A 25,862-nucleotide genomic window follows, 5' to 3' on the forward strand; every position below is an offset into this window, starting at 1 on the left:
AAAGGAAGTCAGATTCTAAAAACACCTGGAAATCATCTGCATTAGTCAAAAACTATGGATAATGGGTCTCACGTAATTCGGTCATAAATTTGTTATTTTTAAAAAGGATAAGTGCTATATACGGACGGCCTACCCTGGTCCAGGCACTCTGGTAGACATCTTGCAAATGCAGTTTGGAAGTTTTTCAAACAGCTCGCAAGGTAAAAAGAAAAACTGAGCACAAGAGAGACTGAAATACATGGCTTGCTGACATATCTCTGCAAAGACCAAACAGGCAAAGTGACCTCTACGTACCATTAGTAGACAGAAGGAAGTAGGCTGCATTCTGCTGAGGGAGCCATCTTATTTTATTGATTTTTTCTTCTATTTCTAAACTCTTCAGGTAATCGAACTCGGGTTCATGGCTCTGGAATGTGCTGTAAACATTGTATTCACCCCTACGATGAACCTGATTTTTACTCTGTAGGAAGGGAAAAACAACACACACGAAAGATGAAGTCACATAAGCCAACTGCAAATTCACCAATTCCTTCTTTTTGGGGGCAGACTCACTGCGGTGGGATGGGGCGGGCCACGTCAGTGTAGAATGAGGGCAGAACCATGGCAACAAGTTTACCTTAGCTTACTGGCCTCCCCAGCATTTGGTCACGCGCCCCTATTGGTCAATACTGGCACCTCCAGTATACAACTATTTATAAATTATATGCAGGAACTTCTGCACTAATATATGGTGTCCACAGCATATACATAGAAATAGATATTAAAATAGGACAACTTAAAAACACATATAAATAGAAATTCTAATCTTTTCTTTGGACATCCTAATGGATGTCTTGGACACCCTTCAGAGTGAGCCATCCCACACCGAAGTCCACACGTCTATTAATCCCTCACAAAGACTCCAAAGCTATGGCATCTGCACCTTTCGCTAGCCTTTTAAAATCTCACCAGATCCTCAGAGAACCTCTGAGAGATCGGCAGTGCAGGGAAATGGACAAAAGAGGCTCAGAAGTATTAAAATGACCTCTCCAAGGTCACACAGCTTATACACAGCAGATTCGGACATCAGATCTCTCCCTCCCCCCATTTTCTTCTGGCACGAGTGACAAAACGGACATGAGCGCAGAGACGCCACCGGAGTCCCTGGGAGGACTGTCAGACTCTACCCCCCATGTCCCCCCATCTCCGTTACGCACAGTGAGCACGGTGCGCAGAGCAGGAACTACATTAAGGATGCTAGAACGAAACTTAAAGGAAAGGATCTGCAGAAGGGGGCAAGGGTGAGAAGAAAGGTGGAGAGGAGGACAAAGAAGGTGTTAAAGAAACAGGAGAAGGGGAAAAAAGAAAAGGGAGTTTTTATTTCAGGTGTTTTAGGACGTTATTACCAAGAGCTTCCAGATTCAGGCTTTGGAAAACTGCTCACAAATTCAAATTCAGGTCTTACTGAACATGTGTCGTAGAAGCTTGACTCTGAAGAAAAGGCTCAATTAAAAAAAAATCATATTTCTGGATGGATATTGAACATTCAAACCCAAGTCTCCATTTACTCAATTTGATGGGTGATGGTGCTGATGGCCTGTGTTGAGCATATTTGCGAGGGTCCTAGGAGCAAATTGTCCAGGAGTGGAGTGTGCCTACCGAGGAGTCACTCACAGAAGTCAGAAGCCAGCCTGACTTAGATGTTGTCCCCTGGCTTTGTTTCTCAGGCTTCGAGCTCATTCCAACCCGAAGCCTCGCCACAAAGCGGAACACTCAACTGTATGCTCCTCTCTTCAACATCTATTTTTTATTGAACAAAACCACCCTCCTTTGGAATACGTGTCCCTCTTCCTTCTACTACGGACTCAGGCTTCTCAAATAGTTTGGTCAATTAAAACAGGTGAAACCTATAAATAGCTAACGGAAATCGTGGAGCAGATTATGACCAGCAACATGCTGCCTTGGGTAATTTATGTTAAATAGTGGCTCTGGTTCTTCTTTATCATCACTATGGACCTAACTGGATTTTCTTTTAAAATGGAAGAAGGTTTGAAAATCACTTTTAAAAAAGGACTTTAAATGCTGATATCCTGCTTACTACAGAGACAGCCAGTCCACCTTAACAATAAATTTATAAGAGTTCTGATTTGCTACCATCCAAATCAGACTGTCAAGTGTGTGTAGTATGTGCCAGACCAATTAGCACTAGGCAGCTCTGGAAAAGCAGGAAAAATTCCAGGTCACGAAGAGCTATTAGTTCCTACTTGCCAACCACATTTTCGTGTTTCCAGGGCCAGTGGAATCGGCCGGGTGCCTGATTTAATGCTGAACACTTGAATTTAGACAGAACCCCAAGGGATCACGATGCCCTTATAGAAATTAATTGCAAATAATGTGCAATTACCAAATATATCACCTCTAAATGAGGCTTTCCTTTTTTTGAGGGGAGGGGAACATAAATGGCTTTGAAGCATAAAGCAGGCTTTCAATTGCTAGGGAAGTCTCTTGTGAAACCTTCCTCCTGCGACGGGCCTCCCCCTGCGCCGGGCCTGGTGAATCTCAGAGGCAGGCGGTAACAGATGGGAGAGGTCCTAGAACATACACGGGCCTGCTGGAAGCTCCAGGACCATGCCAGGGGAGGCCAAGGAAATCAGATTGGGCTGTAATTCTGTTCTGACAAAACAGAAGCAGACACCAAAAAAAACCCCAACTTAATTTACATGAAAAAGAGAAACAATTCCTAGTGGAGCCCAAGTCTCAGGAGGAAATGGGCTTTTTGACATTCAATTCACTGGAAGTTCGAACTCCTGCTCAGAATGCACACAGCACTGAGCTCCAGGGACCTCCGCGACACCTAGAGTAAAGCACAGGCCGCGTGCATTGGGGAGATGTCTTTTTGTGGGATTTCACTCCCTTTGGTGGGGTGAGCTATCACTTTCTTCGCTACTGACCCCAGGTGTCCTTTTCACATCTGTTGGCAAAGAGCTATTTTTTTTTTTCCCTCCTACGTATTCTGTAGGAGCACCTGAAACCGGGAGACTTAATTTCAATGGCTGGAAGAGAAATCCCACTCAAAAAGGAGTTCTCTGCTCAACAAACACCCATGGAATTTCGCAGGTCAGATGGGAAGTGGGGTCGTTTTGAATGTGCAACACCCAGGTTGGGAAAGATCAGGCCTGCCCAGAAAAGACTCTATTAATCAGGTGCTTTTAGGAGCCTGAATGTGGAACTGTTGATGTTAATGACTTTTTGGCAGTTTTTAGTTTGCTAGTAAAGCAGCAAGGGTAAGGGCGACACATGAGGATTAAGGAACAGTAGGAGGCCTCTTTTAAAAAGAGAAGAAAATGGGCATTTTGCATTCACTGCCACTTACCTCCTGCTCTCGTTGAAAAATTACAACCCGACCCCCCTTGTCCCCTGTCGCTAGTAATTCTCCCGTGTGGTTGAATTCTACCGTAGAGATAATGTCAGCTGAAAAGGAGAAGACAAAGGCAATTAAAGTAACTGCACACTTACTTTGAAACGATAGATAATAGATATACTTTTCTGTGCATTGAAGGGCTCTGGGCTTTGTCTTTGCAGTGGAATTTACAAGGATTTGATGCTCTGTATTTTAAGCATCATGCCATGAGAAGTGGCATTTGAGAAAGTCAATTTCCTAGATGCCCACACTGCACGGTGGGCTCTTGGAACATCTGGAGAGAACAAAAGGGGAAAGCACATGCAGACCCTTTCGTCTGGGGCAAGAGAAAACGCATTTCTTTAACAGCTCCAGGAAATGGCAATTTTTTTTTCCCCCCCGAGAATTTCTATCAACCCCCAGACTATTTACCCACCCAGGATCTTTTGCATTCTCCTTCCTTCTACACAGAGAAACTTCCCCAAACAGGTTTCAAGTGTGGCTATTCAGATGCGGGCTGAGGACTGTGACGCACCAGGGCTGGGGGGAGGGGGGGTGTCTTGAAGCTCAGACATGGAAAATGAAGGGACCCCAGAAATGCTCCAGCTTGACCCATGCTCCCTCTTTCCTGGTGAGCCCAACACACCCTTCTGGAAGAGCACAGCCTTATTCCAACCCCGGGAGCAAGGTGCTGAGAAACAGGGTCACGAGGTCAGAGGGGAGAGGGCAATTTGTACTCCGTATTTCAGAATGAAGAAAATACACAGGCGCCAGGAACCCAGATCACAGATAATTGCTGAAGGAATGCCAGTCTGCCAGGTCTTTCTTCAACCCTGGTTACCCCGGAGGAACACGGACAGGTAAATTACCTATGATTGGATTTAGTAGGGCTATTTTTAGAAAAAATGTCAGAAGTTAATTCCTCTGCAATTATTCCCCTGCAGGACTCCAACAATTGCTACCGAGAGTGCAAATGAGTTTGAAAAAAAAAAGAGGCAGGGGAATTATGATGGTAGCCTTTGACAGAGGGCCATTCTGAAGATTATGTCCATGTGAGCAAAGCAAAGGGGAAACAGTGAGGTGGAAAACTAAGGCAATTACCCCTGAATAATTCAAATCTCAGATCTCACTTTAATATCATCATTTCAGGATTTTCTTCGTATGCCTGATTTATTCAGGTAAGTAGTGTAAAATTCTCCACTTTGCGTGTAACTGTCCTGTTCCCTATACGAAAACGCTTCTAATGGTCGTTCTTTGTGCACAAGTAAAAAGAGTAAGCACAAGCGACAGCCACTTTCAAGCAGGGCACATTTAAAAGAACAATTCATGACTTCCTGTTTTGGCCTCTTAGATGTCTGACCCCAGGGGCAGCAAATTCAAAGCCCTACAGAGCCATGAGGTGCCAGGGCGTGAAGAAGTAGAAAGCCTGTGGCCCCTCTTAAGGGTAAGTGGCTGCTCAGCTTACGCCAAGTGTGGATATGAAATATTTCATGAATTACTAGATTTTTTTTTTAATAAGAAGTTGGAAATGCGGATTTTATGCAAAATCTCTTCAATTTTCTATATTGCCAACTTTTTTTCAAAGCCATGACATAATCAAAGAAATAATCATAGAAATCAAAGAAATAATCTCGTCTGTGGGCTGAAAATGTTTTGTGAGTCACGAGTTTATAACTTCTGCTCTACCAAGTCTTTCTTCAGAAAAGGCCACACCATTCCTTACTGATGATCTCAACGAGAAATCTAGTCTGTCCACTCAGGAAGACCCCTCCAAATGAACGCGACTTCAAGGAAACACAACCTAAGCTGTCTGGTTACTCAGTTCCTGATGGAAGTTCAGAAGCCCATTTCGGTAACAAGTGCCCATTGCCGAGTAAGCAAGCCCAGCAAGGCTGGGAAGCTGGTACCACAAGTGAATTCTTAGACCACTTTCCTTTGTTAGAGTTTATGTATCTTAGCAAAGCACTTTCACGTAAAGACGAGAGAAGGAGGCTGTTCAGTGTTTGCAGCTGCCTCAGAATGCCCTGGGAAAAGCACTTGAGCGCCAAGATATACTTCTAACACTAGTTCCTGCTTCTGGCTTTTTAGTGAGGGGTTAGCAACGGGGTTATTCACAAAGCTTCCTGACCTTCACAGAACCTAAAGCGGACGGGGCAGTTTCTTCTCACTTCAGGCTTCTGTCAGGTACCTCAGTATGAGGCAAAGCTCTCAAACTACTGAAGACATAAACACCCCCCAGAAGGAAAGAGCAGTGGGGAGGCCGAGTGTACAGGTTACCAGAGTCACGCTTATGTCCTTAGGGCCAACAACTGGCTAAACTGCAGTCTACACCCTTCTTAGCTGCAAAGTTGACAAGACTCCAGAGTTCTAGAAGGTGCACTGGGAACCAAAAGATGGGCCTTCCCTTTTAGTGAAGCTGGGTGTCAGAAGGAAGGAAGAGTTAAGTATACCTTTTCCAAGGTCAGTCTCTGTCTCAGTCTCCAAGAAAACGTTACTCCAAGGGAAACAAAATTCACTCCCCCCAGAGATGACATACATACACATTTGTCCGTTTGTCCAGACTCTCTGTGAAAATGTCTTCACTCTCCCTTTCAGGGGTACACAGGTCAAAACAAGGTAGTACTCAAGCTCACAGTTGAGCCACATGATCCAAGCTAGTGTTACTAGAACTCTGCGTTTTGAGGGATCCAGGCATGGCTCCCGCTAATAAAAATGCCCCATGTATTTTCCAAGTGTTATAATTATCTGTGCTATGTCTTCCTCAAGAACTTGTAAGAGAAAGGGTGATTGGCATGGCAGGATTCTCACATTCTTTAGTCCTCCAGCCAGGACCTTAGCTTTATTTTAATCCTGCCACTCGGTTGGTGTGTATGTTAGCTTGTTTATATCCAGCTGTTGTCTACCTCCCTTCAGAGCACAGGTCACTGCAGCTCGAGTTAATACCTGTTTTGAACTTTCATGTTTCCTGACTCATTTATCATGGCTAAGCCAGTAGGTGTAACCAGAATACTTTACTGCCCCATCCATCTCTGCAGATCTTCATCTATGACTGTTTAATAATTAATGCAAACCTCATGAATCACCCCACATTCCAATTTCAAGATACCCAGACTTCTGATATGAATACTCTTGTTTGCAACAGGCTCTTGGTAGAGCACTTGAAGTCAGAAAAGCCATGCTGCTCAAGATAAAATAACTCTTGTTGAGTATAGAGAAGACACGGCGAAAACCATCAATTAGCAAGCCCTATGACAATAACTTCATCTGGAATCACGGTCAAAAGAAATCAATTCATCAGGTTCAGTATGACTTTTACCTTTAACTGACACGTGTATATGACAACTCATTTTATCAAATGCCGAGCCGAATCACGCCGTTTTATGAAAAGCTCTAAACTGGAGCATTTTCCCTCTGTTCCACAGAGATGTGGATAAAGCGCATGTTTTTGACTAAAAACAAAAACCAGAGGCCAAAAGCAGTTATGGAGGTCAAATGTAGTTAACATGATTTTTTAAAAGGAAACCCTGGGAAGTAGGACGTTTGCCCTGTTCCACATTTATTTGTGCTGATTTAATTTCCACAAGACGGTGGCCTGGTAACCCCATTTCTAGTGCAATAGGCACTGCTAAGACTGAGTTTTTCTTTTCTAAAATCCATCTTTGCATCTTACAAAGGTTCCAGACTAGTAAATTCATACATAAAGTCTCCATTTACCTGAATAATAGAAACTGACTTGGCCATTATATGCCTGTGATTAGGCTGAAGAAATTGAGGGAATCCCCAGCACATGCCCCAGTCTCTCACGGTACCATGCTAGGCTGCAGTCTACATAATGCCTGGGCTGAGCACAACGATTAGGCGATGTACAATCCAAAGAGCAGGGTGACCGTTTTGATAAAATTCTGGCTCAGTTTAAACCTGGAGAGGACCTAAACCCAAATCCTCTGGTGGGACAAGGTCTTACTGACCATGTCAGGAGCACTGGCCTCTCCGCATCCATCACAGAGATTCAAATGAGAAGGTAATGCAATTTAGCCTTCAGAGCCCGTTAAATGTTTTATCTTTCATCTCAGTAACATTTGGGAGGTAATACTATAAAGTCATTTACTCTTCTTATATCAGCTGGCCAGTTCTGCCCAATCAATACTTGGCTTTCTTCTGGATGGTAAGTTGGGCTCTAGGCAGATTGGTCTGCTTCTTTAGCGAGGATGAGGAGGTGGTCAGCCAAGATGGAAAAGAGGTGTCACAGTGGATGACAATGGTGAAATATGGGTAGTTGTTGGAAGGTTTGGGTTGAGAAGGATTTGGGAGGTCACATGCAGGCGGAAGTGCTCTGATTAATTGGCAATGGGCCCTGCATCCTGCAGTGAGGGACAGGGGGCAGTGCGTGTACCCTCTGTGGTCACTGCATAGGGGCTTGTAGCTAGATTGACAGTGACTTTGCGACTCATTAAATAAACAGGGGAGTCTTAGGCTCCCAGCGGGAATTAAAATTACTCCTTCCATCTACATAAAACCGTGGCCTCCTTCTTGGGTTCTGGGTCACGGCCCAAAGTCAGCATCCATTTTCTCGGATAGGGTTTTCTCTGTTAAGTTTTGATAAATGAAATCGTGTGTTGGAGTATAGTTTCCATCAAAATAGGGGGATAAAAGGAGGTCTGGTTATGGCCAAACAGGATATGCCCAAGTACTACTACTGGGATTGGGTCAAAATGGCCTAGTTCTTGGAAAATTTTAATACACTCTAAAATTAAAAAAAAAAAAAATCAGGCAATAAAACAGTAGGTGTGCAATGACTGCAATTTTTAAAAAGTATTCTCATCTTAAAATATATCTTTTTTCACTGGTAAAGCGATATACACTTATTAAAACTCCCTTTAATACCAAGATGATGCTTAAAATATAAAATGAAATTTCTCTTACAATCTGACTCCCCGGAAAATAATAATTAACTCCTATAAGTACACACACACACAAATAGTCACAGGCCAAGGACTGTCAGCCAGAGTCCAAAATGATGTTTTAGTGTAGGATGTGAATGATTTAACTTATTTTCTTAGTCTCTTTCTAATTTTTCAGGATTTTCTAATTTTTTTTTATCAGGACCATCCATCTTGAACAATTTTTAACTTGTAAACAATTTCAATTGATTTTCAAACTGAATACAGATTTTTAGCATTTATCTCAGTGCTTCTGTAGACTTTTTAAAAAATTTCTTTTTAAGTTCCCAGAGAGTAAAATTCACTCTTCATGCCATATAGCTTTATGGGTTTGGATCAGTGCACACAGAGGTGTATCCACTACCCCCAACCATGATATAGAACGGTTTCCAAATGTTAAAAACGCTATGTAAGTACAGAGGCTTAATACTATTGGTCTCTAGAGATAAGGCTCAGCTGGGAACCAATGCTCATTTCTCACTAGTGAGAGTCAAAGATTTTATTTTTTAATCATACTGTTTAGATAATATCACTGTTTAAATTTTTAGAGTGGCAGGAAACTAAACTCATCAACATGCCTTTGTTAGCCCGCATCACAAACTAGGTTTATGCATGAGGTTTTCTGCCTGTGGATTCAAAGTTTTCTTTGTAATGAAACAGGACTATGCTTCAGTCCTTAGTTCAGGAGTAGCATTAGCTTCTTGGTACTATTTCTCACGTTCTTGTAGCTCAGTTCTAGTGACAGAAGTAGTAAATATCAAGTGCTGAGCAGTGAAAACAAATGGATCTAATTTTGCTCGCTGATTTTGTTTATTGGCAAGAGCTGCCCAGGGAGAAGGATTCTGATATCATAGCTGGGTTTGCAGGGAGAGTGTTGAGATCAATTGGTTCCGTCTGGCATGGGTATGGAAATAGCCAGTACACATGTCATGTGCTTGCTCTCCTGACCTTCTGTGTATCATAAACAGTCACTGACTGATCTAGACTTGATTCCTTTGTCACCCGACCAGTATCTGGTATTTAGACACTGAATCCTTTTCCTTTCATTTGAATGTAATTAATTCTGTGCATATTGGTTTTAACTTCCATCTGGCGCTGGTATTCCTCCTACATGAAAGAAAGCAGGTAGAAGGGTCCAATAGCCCCCGTTCCCAAGATCTTTTCGCAAGTGCTGCTTCCTATGTAATGGCAAGCACAGTGCTGGGAAATGGGCATGGTTTCAATGTCAGCCCGCCCGCGAAGACCAAGCATATTAAGGGCAAGTAATGTGTTGTGACAGATACTCTCGGTTAGCTACTCCTAGCCAGTGCCTTTCTTCCTTGCCTGTTTCCACGATAGAGGCTGAAAAATCCAGATTCTTGCTTCCCAGCCTCCCTTGTGTCTAGGGGTGGCCATGGGACTGAAATATGGCCTGTGAGGCACACAGGCAAGTCTGCTGGGGGGCAAGGAGGCAGAGATTCTGGGAAAAAGTTTTTCTCCCTGAATAAAAGGAAGGAAGGGAGGGAGGAGTGGCCTTCTGGCTATACTGACATACTCTTTGCATACTACTGCTTTTTTTTTATTTTTCTTTTTTAAAGATTTATTTATTTGAGAGAGAGAAAGAGCATAAGCAGGGGGAGGGCAGTGGCAGAGGAAGAGAGAGAATCTCAAGCAGACTCCCCACTGAGTATGGAGCCCGACATGGGGCTGGATCTCACAACCCTGAGATCATGACCTGAGCCAAAACCAAGAGTCGGATGCTCAACCGACTGAGCCATCCAGGAGCCCCCATACTACTGCTTTCGCATGTGATTTTATGTGGCCATGATACATGAAGCTGTAGCAGCCATCATGTGACCAAGAGGTGACAAGCCAAGAGGTGGAACATGACAGATGGAAGAAAGGGACAATGTCCTCGGTGATATCACTGAATTGCAAAAACCTACCTCAGGAAGAGCCTATGTCTGAACTTGTTAAACAATACATACCAAGTGGTTTAAGCCACTGCTAGATAGATTTTCTGTTATTTGCATCTAAATGTACACTAATAGACATGTCTTTCCATCTTTGTTTTCCTCATAGCACTTTGCATAGGGCCAGACTATTAACATAAGTTGAATTGGAAAAAAAAAAAAAATGGTTCTTGGTCCTGCAGCCTCTGTGCACCAACTCTCACATACACATTTTCATGTCACTTTATCACATGACCAGTGTTCCTTCATACTTGCTTAGTTCCCAGCATTGAGGTGGTTTGTTTCTCCCCCTTCCCCTGTGTGGAAATGGTACATTACTTGTTCGACCATTCAAATATGAAAGCAGCCTACTGAGATAGAAGCATCCCCCCGCCCCCAATTTATCATGGTGTCCATCATAAAATTATGACTTCAAAGGGACCGAATCATGCTCTCTGTAGGAGCCAAGTTCTCCCGGTAAGTCTGGGGAGCCCACCATGCTTGCTGAGCTGTGAAAATCCAGATGGTGGGAAGCCGGTGAGTAACAAATGCCATGTTATTTCTATTAAAATGCACACAGCTTCCCCACACTGACCAAATCCCCAACACTAATGGGTATGGGACGACTCAGGATATATGGGTTGATGGAGACTGCCTTTCATTCAAAATAAGTTCCTACCACACAGAAGCTGAGAAGAAAGAATGTTCCTGTCATTGGGACAAAACCTGCCCAAAGGGCAAAGTAGTTTTAAAAATTCTAAGTCCTCCAAATATAGAAAAATCCAGTGGGAAATTGGTAGCAGTCCAGACTTCCCTATAAGGCTGCTTGGTTTATAGTGGAATCTGCTGTCAAGGTATCTACCATCTGTTACTCACTATTTCAGAAAGCAGAGGAGTAATTAACTGCTCAGGCAATGCAAACTCCGTCAATCATTCCAATCTATTACCTCACAACATGGGTCATCTAGCACGGACCCCAAAGTTAATGGGACTCTGGGTCCAAAATAAGAAAGTTAATCACGACTGTGGGTCTATATAGGAGATTTAGGGCAGGCATCGTGCCATTCAAACACACATAACGTGGAGTCTGTTTGGCATGTCTTTGGTCAAAAATTTTGCTGTGCCAGAGGCTCTCAAGTCAAAGATATGGCATCTGCCTTGTGGGAGCTAAACATCCGCATGTTTGTGTGTTGGCTCTAATTTCATGTATTTTGGAAAGCCTTGTATGACTTCTCCCAAAACCCAGACAGCCTCCTTTACTTGGCAGCTCCAGGCTCCCCATTCTTCTCCTTCATAACAGTCCTCACCACTTACCATTACCACTTACAACAGTAATAGCACCATTTTAAATGCCTTTCTCAGTCTCTGAACCATGAACTCCATAAGGAACTTATTCATCTTTGAGCTTAAGCTTAGTGTCTTAATATATGATGGATGCTTCTCCATTTTTTTCTTTAATCTATCACTGAATGAGAGCTATAGAGAATCAACACCAATGTGGGCCATCATATAGAGAATAACCTTAAACAAAGTGTCAACAAACAAAACATTTATGCTGGTAGAATGTAAGAAACCTATTTTAAGGGATGTGAGACAATGGGATGTTCTTATTTTGGAATGAGTATTTTATGACTTTAGAACCACATAGATTGATCAGTAAAGAACAGGTTTCATCCTAAAAAGCCTTTGTCATATTGGCAGGGATTTAAGGGTCCTATGAATCACAGGAAGAGAAAACACCAAAAGAGTTGGTGAAGAGAGGGTAGCGGGAGAGGGCATGGAGGTAGCAATGACACACCCAACGTAGATTTGGAGCAAATAGGTCTGAAATGCAAGGAATCTATTTAGTGAACACCTACTATGTGCACAGCATTGGGCTGGGTGCCAGGGATATGCTATAAACAAAACACATCTGGTCTTTGCCTTCAAGAAGCTTTCAGCCTTGAGGACTGGGAAGCAGTGTAAATAGGGATATGGTAAAAAAAAAAAATGTTGGAAAAGAGATTGTTCAAACACCCTATAATGGAAGTCTTTGAGCCAGAGAGTAAGATATATTTGACCGAGAAGGCAAGAGGAAGTCATTACTGAAACTTATGGTAACTCACATGTCATCCATATGCCTGCACCCAAGAAATCTCCTAGGGGTGCCTGGGTGGCTCAGTTGGTTAGGTGGCTGCCTTCAGCTCAGGTCACAATACAAGGGTCCTAGGATCGAGCCCTGCATCGGGTTCCCTGCTCCGTGGGGTGTGTGCTTCTCCCTCTGCCCCTCCCCCAACTCGTGTGCATGCACGCATGCTCTAATTAAAAAAATACAATCTTTAATTTATTTTCTCTAAAGGACAAATTGAACAATAAATACAATATGTCTGTGTGCTAAATTCTAGATAGGCCTAAAGAATGAAAGAAGAATGTAGTAGGACAAGATCTGGATTTTTCCTCCTAAAACATGAAGTTTCTATGTCAAACACAGTGAAGATGCTGCTAACAGTTTACAAGGTATTATACAATGATGATTTTTCAATGGTTTTAACAAAGAAAGTAGAAAGTATTGCCAAATGTGCCATTTACAATTCTATGAATCAGTATTTTTCTTTCTCTCGTATCCTCTCTCTCCTCTTCCCATCCCCCTCCCTCCATTCTTCTGTCTCTCGCTCTCTCCATGGCTGGGAGTTGTGGTGTTTTGAAGATTATAAAAAAATATTACTCTCAAGGTGCCTGGCTGGCTCAATTGGTAGAGCATGTGACTCTTGATCTTGGGATTGTAAGTCTTAGCCCCACGCTGGGTATAGAGATTACTTAAAAATAAAATCTTTAAAAAAATATTACTCTTGAGGCACCTGTGGCTCAGTTGGTTAAGTGTCTGACTCTTGATTTCGGTTCAGGTCATGATCTCAAGTTTGTGAGATTGAGCCCCACATCGGGCTCTGCGCTGGGCGTGGAACCTGCTTAAGATTCTCTCTCCTTCTCCTTCTGCCCCTCCCCGCTAAAAAATTACTGTCTCTTGGGTATCTTTATTTTAAAACACTGAATACAATACTTTACACATAGCAGGTCAACAGTAAAAGATAGAATAAATAAACTAGTGTTGATTTCCATCACCAGCATGACCCAAAACTTAAAAAATATTCTTCGGGCAAAGGCACTATAGTACATCCTTACTGCTTTTTTATATCCACTGAAAACTGGATATTTAAAAAATCCATTATATTTGATATATTTGATTTCATGTTCATGTGGCAATATAGGTATCAACAAATAATATAAAATGTAGAAAAATCAAGATATACTAAATGTTGGCAGATTTAGTCATAATTCCATTTATTCACTCACAAAATATTCAGTGACACATTATGTGTTGAACACTACTCTAGGTATTGAGAATACATCAATTAATAAAATAGATAAAATGTTTGTCCTTATGGCACTTACATTCTACTTGTGGAGAAAAAATAATAGTGAGTATAATAAATTGCATCGCATGTCATGTACTTTGGGAAACAAACATAGCTGGGTAAGGGACATTAAGAATTCTGGAGGTAGGTGGGAAGCTTAGATTTGAAATAGGGTGATTGAGGGAGATCACGATGTGGGTATCTGAAGGAAGAGTGCTTCCTTCCGACAGGGAACAGACAGGGAGAAGGTCCTCAGAGAGAAACATGCATGTGTCAGCAAACCTGTGTAGCCAGAGCCCTGCAAACAAGGGAAAAATGAGATCAGACAAATGAGAGGTTCAGGTAACGGAGAGCTTTGTAGACCACAGCAAGCCCTCTAGCTTTTCACTAAAAGTGAAATGGGCACAGCAATGCGTAAGTGGTAAATTCTGTGTTATGCTCCTTCGATCACAATTTTTTAAAAAGTGAGAAAAAATGAAATGGAAGGCCGCTGGAGGGGACTGAGCAGAGGAGTGAGATGGTCCGATGTGCTCTAAGTATCACTGGGGACAGACAGCAGAGGGCTGAAGAAGCCTCGGGAAGGGTATGGCCACAATCCAGGTGAGAGGTGAGGGTGGCTCACACCAAGGTGTTGGCGGTGAGGGTGGAGAGCAGTAGTCAGATTCCGGATGCATACTGAGTCGACTTCACAGGATTTGCAGATGGACTGGTTACAGGTATGAAAGACAGGATTCAGGAAGATTCCAAGGTTTCTGCCCCCAGCGGCTGGTATGATGGAGCTGCCTGCACCGAGATGGGAAGTCTGTGGGTGAAGCAGGCATTTTGGGGGGGTAAGACCAGATACTCTGTTCCAGGCGTGTGAAGTATGAGGGGTTTATAAGTAAAGATACTGAGTAGATAATTGGAAACAAGAATTTAGAGTTCAGGAGGGGGTCTGAGTTGGGGATATAAACTTGGGAGTTCATTAGCATTTCAGATGATATTTAAAGCCATGGGATTGGATGAGATCTCAGGGAGTGAGCGTATGAAATGAGAGGAAAGCCAAGGGCTGAACTTTGGGGCACTCCCAACATCTAAAAGGTTGGGAGAAAAAGAAGAATCAGGAAAAGCGAAGAAGGAGCAGCCGGTGAGAGAGGTGGAAAATAAAAAAAGCTGAGTGTCACGGATGCCAGTGAATTGCAGAGGAGAGTCATCAGTCATGCCAAACACTGCTGATCTGCAAGGTAAAAGCCTTCAAGTGACCTTTGGATTTGAACCGTGGAAGTCACTTTTGATTTTGTCAAGTGCGGTTTCTATGGATCAGTGGGGGTGGGTTTGGTGGAACCACGGAATGGGTTTCCGAGTGAATGGGAGGAGGGGAATGAGAGGGAGTGACTGTGGACACTTCTCCTCAGGGAGTTTTGCTGAGAAGCCTAGCAAAGAAACAAGGCAGAAGATGGTAAGGGAAGTCAGGTCAACAGAGCGTCCTTTTTTTATCATAGAAAGAGCATGTGTATATGCTGATGAGAAAATTTCAGCAGCTAGGGAAAAATGAATGGCAAAGAAGAGAGAAGGTCAAACTTCTGAATGCATGCATACATGCATGAATAAACAAGTCAGTACTGGTCCACCCCTGAGAGATGCCAAAAGATGGTTAGGAAGAAAAATGCTATGGAAACCCTATCTTCATAGAAGGTTTAACAGGATTCTCAAAGCATTTAGTATTGCAAGAATTTCTCCTATAGACCAACATATCAGCTGTCCATGCGATCACCCTGAATCAAAGAAAAATCGCTTGGTTTCCTTTTTGTTTCTTCTTCCCTTCCTGCTCGTCCTCCTCTCCTCTTTCCATCTTTTTCTTCTTTCCTTCCTTCCCTTTCTCTCTTTTTCCTTTTTCTATCCCTCCCTTCTTCCTTTCTCTTCTGAGGCCAGCAGCAGAAAGGACTCTCTTCCTTCTGCTGCTATGCAGCTCTAGGTTCATTACCTCCTGTCAACAGACTGGATGGAAGGCTGCTCACCTGCATACACTTTAAAATGCCAAGTCTACTACAAGATCACTCCCACATGGGGCGCCTGGGTGGCTCAGTTGGTTAAGCGACTGCCTTCGGCTCAGGTCATGATCCTGGAGTCCCGGGATCGAGTCCCGCATCGGGCTCCCTGCTCGGCAGGGAGTCTGCTTCTCCCTCTGACCCTCCCCCCTCTCATGTGCTCTCTCTCATTCTCTCTCTCTCAAATAAATAATAAATAAAATCTTTAAAAAAAAAAAAAAAGATCACTCCCACATGGGTAGGCTGACCTCCTCATGGCCTTTCTTGAGTAACTTTCACCATCATTCCTAATATCGCATAGAAAGAAACAAGTCTGTCGAGGGGAAAGAAAAAACCCACACTCTCATCTGGCCCCGTGGAAGATTTATAGACACTTTGCAAATAGCCAGACCCAGGTGATGGTGCCAGGAACTTTCCAAGTGATTTGTAGATCTCCCTGCCAGGAAGTCAGTCTTCAGTGGAAAACTCTAGCTGAACATTCCTTTATTATGGTGTGACTGCAGGGAGAGGATCACAACTGTCATGCAAAAGATCTGCTGAAATTAACTAGCTATTTGCCTGGCCTTGAGATATTTCAGCCTCAGAAAAATACCACTATCGCAATTTTTCTTTGAAACAATGATTTACTGAGCTGGCCTACTGCATGCCAGGCATAGTACTAGATGCTTTACCTGAACTCTCTTCCTTAATCCATATTATTAGGCTCATTTATCGAACACCTCCTTTGGCCAGGATCTGCGCTTTGTGTTTTATATGATGTCACTTAAGTGTCACTCGGACTCCACGATTTCAGTCTCTTCCTCCATTTTTCAGATGGGGAAATGGCTCAGAGAACTGAAATAACTTGCCCACATCTGGAAGGCTAATAGGGGAGCTGAGATTGGTACCCAGCTCTAGTCCCAGAGCCCATGTTTGCTACTTGCCTTTTGAGTCCCGCTTCTATTCCCTCTGCCTTCTATTATTTCTCGTCCCCCTCCCCTTTGTTGGTCATTTATTTTTTTCCCCAATCCTTCCTTCATCTTTCACTCATAGTTACTTACAGGCTTTATTTCTTAACATGGCAGAGTGGATCTTCTGGGGTCAGCCTTAATTTTTCCATCGGTCTGCTGTACTCCTTGTCACCCGCCTGGCATTTTAGCAACTTTAACTCTTGGACCCTATGCAGATACAGTCTGTGATGACCACCTGTGAAGCAATTTCATCTTTCCCAAGACATTCTTTCTATTACTTGTGCCTGCTGACACGTATGCCCCTTGAGGCTAAGGTCTTATTCACTATTTTAGTCTAGGGACACAGCCTAGGGACTGGCACTGAGGAGGTTTGCACAAAATATCTGTTTAGTGGCTGAATGAACAATGGAACACACGAATCCCTCAAGACCAACTCAAATGCCACCTACTCCATGAAGCCTTCCGTGAGCTCCCCTGACTGGAACATAATCCCTTCCTCCACACAGCTCCCCCCGTCTCTGGACTATTCACATGTACTTATGTGAATAAGTACATGAATAACTGAGAATGTACTTGCTCTCTTTCCTTAATGAAATGTATTTCATTAAGGGCACAGTTCCTATTTTACTCATCTTTGGCTCTACCAATAAATTCCATATAAAACTTCACTAACTTAGCATCTTCTCAGTGGGCCATGACTCATGTTGGATTATGGTACAAATGTTAATAGAATGCTTCAGTATCCTGTGTGTGTGTGTGTGATGTTTCTTTAACTAGATGATAAGTTCCCTGAAGACAGAATATTTATTTCTTTAATAGATAACATCTTTATCAGTATCTAAGATCTCAGAGCATAGATGATATAAATAGTGCACACTTGGAACTCTAATATTCTCGACAGGGACAGCTGATTGTTGGCCTATGTAATGCATATCACAGTTCTCCCCTAAAAAGAGAGTCACACATGCTCCATTTCTGGCTACAGCTTATTATTGTTGTTTTAAATGGTTCAGGACTATAGGTTCATGGCCTGGGACATCTCTGAAATAAAACCAGTACTTGAGAAATCAAGTGCCAAGCCCATTTTCAGAAGCACTTCCTCTAAGCACAGCAGATGTAGAGGAGGGGAAATAGGAACATATTTCCACGTCTGTAAGTACTCTACTTTGGGGGACATTTCAAATACTGATTCCAACCACCTAAGTTATTGCCCTTGGGGAGTATGGAAAAGCTGAGGGCACGGAAGAGCCAGTAATTGTTAAATGCAGTAGCAAAATTCCTTTCTATCCAACACATACCAAAGCAGGTTCTTAGCCTTGTGATGTATTGATTATTTCCTGCAAAGTCCATGGGAAGAAATTAAACATCAATATTTTATCAGGTCATAGAAGAAATAAAACCGTTAAACACTCAAGATATAGACTTAACACTGGCCACAATCTCAAATCTTCACCTGAAATTAAATCAAAAGTAAAATGTACCAGAAGCCATTTTAAGGAAGCCATTGGGAAATATAACCTTCGGGTAATTTATCACTAAGGAAAAGTTGGGAACTGGCCTTTTCCTGCCACTCAAACCTCATCTTAAATCATCTCCCTGACTCCCCATCTCACTATATTCTAGCCCCGCCAGTTTGCTTTCAGGATCTTGTAAATGCCATGCTTCCTCCCACTCTGGGGTCTGCAAACATGCTGCTCTCTGCCTGAACTACTCTCCCTCCCCCTTCTCCTTGGCTAGCATCTACTAATTTTTCAAATTTCAGTTTAACCAGCACTTCCTGAGACAGACCTTTTCTTTTTTTTTTTTTTAAAGATTTTATTTATTTATTTGACACAGAGAGAGACAGCGAGAGCAGGAACACAAGCAGGGGGAGTGGGAGAGCGAGAAGCAGGCTTCCTGCCGAGCAGGGAGCCCGATGCGGGGCTCGATCCCAGGACCCTGGAATCATGACCTGAGCCGAAGGCAGACGCCTAACGACTGAGCCACCCAGGCGCCCAGAGACAGACCTTTTCTGACAGCCTGTGTTAAAGTCACTCTACATTGCTCTACACCACCCTCTTCTTTCCCTTAAAAGCATCTACCAGAATTCCTCATTATAGATTTGTTTGGGTGTTTATTGTTAATGTCTGTCTCCACTATAAGCCTATAAAGTTCACCAGGGCAGGGATCATAACTGATTTTTTCACCTCGCTATTCCTGGCCTGCAGCCCCATCTCTGACACATAATTGATGTTCAATGAAAGTATGGTTTTTCTAGTATATTTGTTAACAGTTACTACCTCATCACTTGGGTTCATATTCTCTAATATTGTTCTTGCACGCATGCATGCACGCATACACACACCATACACACATTTGGTTTTCAGTTGAATTGGGTGTAGCAGACCTGTACAATCATGAAAATTTAAAAACCAAATAAACCTTCCTCATTCTCTTTAAGATCTTCATTTGCCTTATTCTCCTAAGGTAATCATACACATGAAAACTCATGCACCGTAAAATGTATACACACCCTTCTGATTCTTAAATTCTAGCCCTGTCTAAACCAGTCTCCACCCTGTTCAATTTTCAGGAAGAAAGAGAACAGAACACCAGAGACTGGGTGGGAAGATCTTTCTATGCCAAGAAGTCTGACCTAGTGAACTATTTCAGTCAAACACGCAGTTTGAATTGGATTGCCCGATTGCTGAGAAGGGCTTCCCAGATTAGACGGTTCATTAGTGGCTGAGCCAGTTTCTAGGACCTGTCAGTCTTCACTCGGCATGCCTGCAGTTAGCAAAGTGACAGAGTGAAGGCTGCTTGAGTGACAGGTGCTGGTGAGTCACATGGAATAACACGTGAAAGAGCAGGTTACTGAGAGGCACCAGCCACACCCTTAGGCTCAGGATCCCTGGTGTACACAGCTGAAAATGAGGCTTGGTGTCAATGGAAAACTATTTGCCGAGCACCTTCTCTGTGCCTAATCCAGGGTGTGGTTTTGAGAAGCAATGCTATGAGGTAGTCAACAGCAGTCTCCCAGCCCTAGTTTCAATTCCAACATCACTGGGCAGAATTCTTAACTTCTTTCTCCCCACTATTTACCTAATCTGTACAATGGGGGTGGTATTATACTGAGGCTGAAATGAGTAAATTTATGCAAGGCACTTAGCATGGACCCACACAAGCAGTAAATAAGAATTCGAATAATGCTTTACCCAAAAGCAATAGAATGAGTGGAGGACAACATCACTTTAGATGTCAGAAAGACCCCATTCAGCTTTGCCATTTATAACAGACATGCCTCTGGACAAGTTACCTGAATTCTCTGAATCTCAGTTTCATTATCTGTAAAATCACATGATACAGGTACCACTTTGGTAGCGTGCTATGACTAAGGAAGGTAAGGAGCTGAGCATGATGCTTAGCACGCCGTAGGCACTTGATAAATAGGATCATGTGTTATTTCTCCACATGGATCACTACCTTGGATCCCAGAGAAGCAGAGCAAGGCCCCACACTCGGCATCTCAGGACCAAACAGTCCAGAGAACAACTGCAGTATACGGTCATATCTGGTCAGCGGGGTTGTTTTCTTGGACACCGCAATGTTAGTCCACATGAAGATCTCCAATTTGTGGAACAAGATGCTTACATTTAGAAATTATGAAATTGTGTATAAACAATGCAGATTTTCAGTTTCTTTAGAAACCAACAGATTGGCCTCACTGGACAGGCATTCCCACACAGCCACTCCTGGCGTGGGCTGGGAGGTAGCTGCCTCCTTTAGAAGGGCGTGAGGTCTTGAATTGACCTCATCTCCCACCACTCCCTACTGTTCCCCAACCTTGAGGCCAACTGTCAGCTCCCCTTTGTCCTCCTAAAGTTGTTCTCTGCCACTCTGCCTTCATTTTTTATGTTACTTGGCTTTAGTAGGCATCTGAGTTAGCAGTCGCTGGTCTTGGGCGCTTGCTGGCATCCTCTGGAAATGGATACCTCCATGAGGCTACAAATAAGGAAGCAACCCCTTTCTCCATAGAGCCTGAGGCCATTTGTCTACACCGGCAAACCAAAGGGTAGAATGAGTCAATTCCACAGCTAAAGGCTGGACTCTCCATGGAACTGAGCACATCCTCAAAGAACAGTCTCCCACCCAAAAGTTGGCCCCATAAATTCACAATTTACTCACCCCGAGTCTTCTCCAGTTCCATTTAGACTGAGGGTAAAAGATATGGGACAAAGGTTAGGGGTGCTATACAATAATGCTTTAGAGCTGAATTTTCTAAAATATATCCTATGGGTTATCAGTCCCTCAAGATTCTGATCCATGGGTGAAAAAAGTCAAAATACTTTTGGGAAATAGCTCACACTTTATCTCACATCTTGGTAACTCATCTGGGCAAATCAGTAACTCAGAAATCTATATGAAACAAGTTCATCCATAATTCATTCATTTAACAGATATTTACTGAGCACCTACTATGTGCCAGAAACTCTTCTTGATGTTGGGAATTCAGCACTGATAAACAAGAATGCTGAACTCAAGTAACTTATTCTAGCATGGAATGAAGAAGGATGCTTCACTCTGTTTTAAAATTTATCTGACTATACAGTGTTCCTGGGAAATACTGCTATATGCATATTGTATGTGACTTGCAGAACTTCCAGAGGCCCTTCATGATAAAAGCATGGTGGAGATATTCCCCTATGAATGCCTAACAAAGTAAGCCCACTCCAGAACCCTTCTCATTCGGAGAAATACACAGTTTATTTACTGAGAAGTCACTGAACCCACTAGGGCAGACTTCTGTGGGAAGAACCACAGGCTCACCTGGAGTCTCAGGTTTGGCCAAGGTTTTTTGAGAATATCACACAAAGGGTTAACTTGACTTTCACCTCCAGAGTGGAGTGTTTTTCTCTGCATCTAATACGACCCAGTTGGAAATGTATTTGTTTTTTACTGTTTAATCTTCTGCATCACCCACTGTTGATTAGATTTAATTAATTTATGTTTCTAATGAATTTAGAAACTCACAGTGCTGTAGCAGGAACATTTTCAGACAGCATCTGGCCACCAAATGCATTGATTACCTTGTCTGCAAAAGTCTTTCAAACATCTGGGGCCTGATTTTGTGAAACATCCAGAAGCTCTTTCAGACGTAAGCAACACCCATTGAGGGGAGAGAAAGGGTACTAGAAATAGGTAGGTTTGCTTTGACTTGTAAATCTGGATTCTGGCACTCCCCCAACATGAAATCACAATTTGCTGCTCATTGGCACAGTTTCAATGGCGCCAAATAGACCGATCTGAATCTATTTTGTTTGACATAATCAGAATCTACCAAGCCCAAGCCTAGGCTGCCGCCCTGTGAACCCCTTTGGCACTTCCTTCCATGAGGAGGCTCCCGCTGATCATTAAGATGAAACATTTATAGAAAACATTTAGAGAGAAGCACTTTGCTCTCATTCATTCAACAAACATTATCGGGGGCCCACTGTGTCTGGCACTGAGCCATTGCACCTCTTCGTTAGCTGCTCTTGGCAAGAACCCTACAAGGGAGGCAAACATTGTTCTCCCATTTTCACAGATATGACCAAGTACTATACAAAAATAACAATTACTAACACTCATATCAACACTACTACTAAGGGATACACGGAGAGACACACACACTGGACACGATATGAAGCACTTTATATGCATTAGCTCATTTAACCCTCACAATAAAACCATGAGGGAGATGTCATTAGCATCCCCATTTTATGGTAAGAGTACTGAGGCACGGGGAGATTATGTGACTTGCCCAGAGTAACCCAGAAGCCTTTGGCAGAGCCCTGGAACATAGGGAGTCTACCTGTGCTCTGAACCACTTCACATTACTAGGTCTGCATAACATTTCTGGAAGACCTACTGTGTGTTAGACACTGCCCTAGGGGATTTGCTGCATTACATTTTCATCACTCATATCCTATACAGTGGGTAGTACTATTTCCAAACAGGGAAGCTGAAGCCCAGAAACATGAACTTACTAAGGTCACAAGGAGAATCAGTAACAGAACTAAGCCTTCACTCAGGTCTGCAGGGCTACAAAGGCCATGTTCTGCCTACTACATCACCTGCTCCTAGACAAGAGGGAAAAGGGTGGTGTGTACCCGGTAGTGTGCTCAAGGCTGTGCAAGGAAGCCTGCTGGTAACAAGTCAGAGCAGCGGGGTGGCCTGGCAAATCAGCACAGCCTAGACCACTCCAGAAAAAAGGAGATAAAAATGTACAAAACCTAAGAAAGTCACTTCATCATAAAGACGGAGGTGAAAGATGCTGGAAGTCTCATCACCTGACTGGTTTTTCTGGCTCAACTTCAAAGAGAAATGACGGACAACTCAGTGGGCTGCTTACAATAAAAGCAACAATGAAAAGGTGTGCCACAGTAATCTTCTGAAATGTTCTGAACGATAGATACTGACGCGCAATCAGGTGGCCAGGATTACATGCTGGTGTTGAGAAGACCTGGTGTGACATGGTTCCTGTGACAGAGGATCATTTACTAGGTCTGGCTACTTCTCTCACTTGAAAAGCCCCTTGTCTGCGACCATTCTCCTCTTGCCCAAGCCTCTACCTCAACACAGCCACCTGTCTTCTTTGTTCCTTTGTACATGCTCCTTCTCTACTTGGACCCATTTCCATCTCAATCCCCGCCTTGGTATGGCTCACCTCCATTTGTCCTCAAACCTCAGGTTGGGCATCTGTTCCCCTGGGAAGTCCTCTTTGACTTCCCTATTCTAGGTTAGGTGCCCATTTGAGGTGCAGCCTGGGCTTCCTCCTATTTCAGCACTTGCTACAAGGAAAAGTAACTGTGTCTCGGTTTGTCGGTCTTCTCAGTGAGAGTGTGTGTGTTAGTTACGATGGTAGCCCCAGTGTAAGGGTATGGTACACAGCAGGTGTCCAACAATACTGAATGGAATGGATGGATGGAGGGATTGTGAACCTTATAATGCCCTCTTGGCTGGGCTCCCTCTTTGAAATCTCTCACCTTCATGCTCCATGCTACATTGCTCCATGCTCCAGTCATTAATCTGGACTTTAAACCTCCATCATGTCATCTGCTTTTTTATTACTTCCCTTGAACACTCATATACAAGTCAGACAGTGGTATCTTGAGGATGGGGAGGAGTTCAGTCAGAGGGGGCATGGAGTCCTCAAAGTGTCCTATACCTTGATCTTGGTAATGGTGATGTCGGTGTATAGGGATGTAAAAATCTTCGAGCTAAACATGAGTAAACAACGCTCTACTCTAAGTAATTAATACTTTAGTATAAATAAACAGATCCCTTGAAAGCTCACTGTGTTGACAGGATAATATTTGGACCTCTTTGCTCCAGAGTTCAAGGTTCTTCACTCATGGCCCACTTGTCAACTTCCTTGTTCAAATTTTCTTCACTAAAACACATGCCTTGATCATTACACAGGTCCCCAAACTCTTGTCACTCACTCCCACCTCTATGCTTAAAATCATGTTGTCTTACCCGAATTGTTCATTTCTCTTCCTTTCTTTTGACTTTTTGGTAGCTCCTCCCATTCTGGAAGGACCAGGACAAATCTTCCTTCATGAGTTTCATTAATCTCCCTCGTCTCTGAACCCTTGACTACTTTGTCTGGTTATTCATACGTGGCAACATTTCCCGCGGACTGTAAGGAACTTGAAGGAAGAGACTTTATCTTATTTCCAATTTTTGTATTTAGTATAGTACCTGGTACAATCATGGATTCTAAATATGCATGTGTTATGAATATATTGAGGGCCTATCTATGTGCTCAGACCCTCAGCAGTTATTAGCTTGTATAGAGATTAAAAAGACAGGTTGTCTGTGTCCTCTAGGATGAAACCTTAGTGTTGCTGTTAAAACCATGGACTTAGGATTCACGCATAGTTTCAAATCCAGGTTTTGAAACTCACTGGCTCTGTGATCGAGTATACTCAGCTGTTACCACGAAATCTCTGCTTCCTCATCTGTATAATGGGGACTTTCTCATTAGGGTTGTTGTGAGAATTACATAAGAACATAATGATTTTTATGAGTGAACACTTACTGAATTAGTCATTTTGCTAAATAAGAACAATCCTACCCAAATAAAAGTCCATGCTCTTAATAGTGTCGGGCAACGGATTCAGCCCAGTGACGGACTCACAGGAAACATTGAACACATGGCAGATATTATTACCAGAGCCATTAAATGGAGATGTATAGTTCCAGGGACTGTTAAAATTGGACTGGTAAAATTGGAGAAGGCAAGAAAAGTAGGCACATTGTGAGATGCATACATGTGCACATAAACACAGAATGAATTTGATCGAAAAGAAATTCCTTTGGGAAATTCCATCACATCCCATTACCACAGTCCCAAAGGCCAGAGCTGGCCTCTGATCTTTACATATTTAATATCCTTGGAAAAATTCTGAAACCATAACCATCTTGCAATGGTACATAAAGGCAGCAAAGTATGTGGGTGTTGTATGCAAAATTGTTGTACTTTACTTCTGGCTCCCAGAATTCTTTAATCATCATACTTCCTTGTGCTTCTCTGCCAACTCTTGACCTTAGGATAGCTCTTTGATTGCTCAATAGGATCTGACAGCAAGGAAGGGAGAACAGTGAAGAACACGTTCTCTGGGCATTCTTACACACTCACTGAAAAGACAACAGTTTAATAATTCTAATTCATATATACTTCTACTCATGCAATCAATAATTCATGGCAATTCCTCTGCAGCATTTTAGTGACAACAGAAAGGGCAGGGTATTTCTTCTCTTCCCTTCGCCTTTCTTTTTTCACTTAGTCGTGCCTGGAGCCTGGAGAGTACAGAATCTCAAGAAAACAGTTTCCATGGTGATTCTTCCTTTGAGTACCCGACTGTATTTCGCTCTTTCTGGAGTGAATTAATGCTTTTTATTGCTTTCATGCTAAATATATTGAAGATTGGATTTGAGTTCCTCTGCAGTGATACAGTTTTATCAGGAAAATAGAGAGTAAAAACACAGCATGAAGAAACTCTATCTTCTGGCCACTACACTCTCAGAAAGAAAGAAAAAAAAAAGACGTAACAGGGAAAATAACCAGTCACAGGGAAATGGATGCAGGTGTCTGGAAGCTTGGATATGCATGTGTGCATCTCAATGTTAGAAAGCCTGTCTTGAGAGGAAATGATCTTAATTCCACCATATGTTGAAGGTGGCATAAGTTGACCACAAACACTGAGTTACAGGAAATAA

The 25,862-nt window shown here is 42.8% G+C and overlaps 1 protein-coding gene across 2 annotated transcripts in view; it reads right to left on the reverse strand.

The window, feature by feature from the left end:
- PPP2R2B (protein phosphatase 2 regulatory subunit Bbeta) overlaps positions 1-25,862 on the reverse strand; it is a 419,321-nt gene that overhangs the window by 108,688 nt on the left and 284,771 nt on the right. For both annotated transcript variants that reach the window (XM_045894786.1, XM_045894796.2), the window contains exons 2-3: positions 3,353-3,450; positions 295-460 (exon numbers count right to left, since the gene is read on the reverse strand). In XM_045894786.1, coding sequence (XP_045750742.1) covers positions 295-460; positions 3,353-3,450 — 264 coding nt within the window. The remainder of the gene's footprint in view (positions 1-294; positions 461-3,352; positions 3,451-25,862) is intronic.

This window comes from Mirounga angustirostris, unplaced genomic scaffold (assembly GCF_029215605.1).
Source record: "Mirounga angustirostris isolate CCGP_5_RB_7025 unplaced genomic scaffold, mMirAng1.0.hap1 SCAF_7, whole genome shotgun sequence".
Taxonomy (NCBI): Eukaryota; Metazoa; Chordata; class Mammalia; order Carnivora; family Phocidae; genus Mirounga; species Mirounga angustirostris.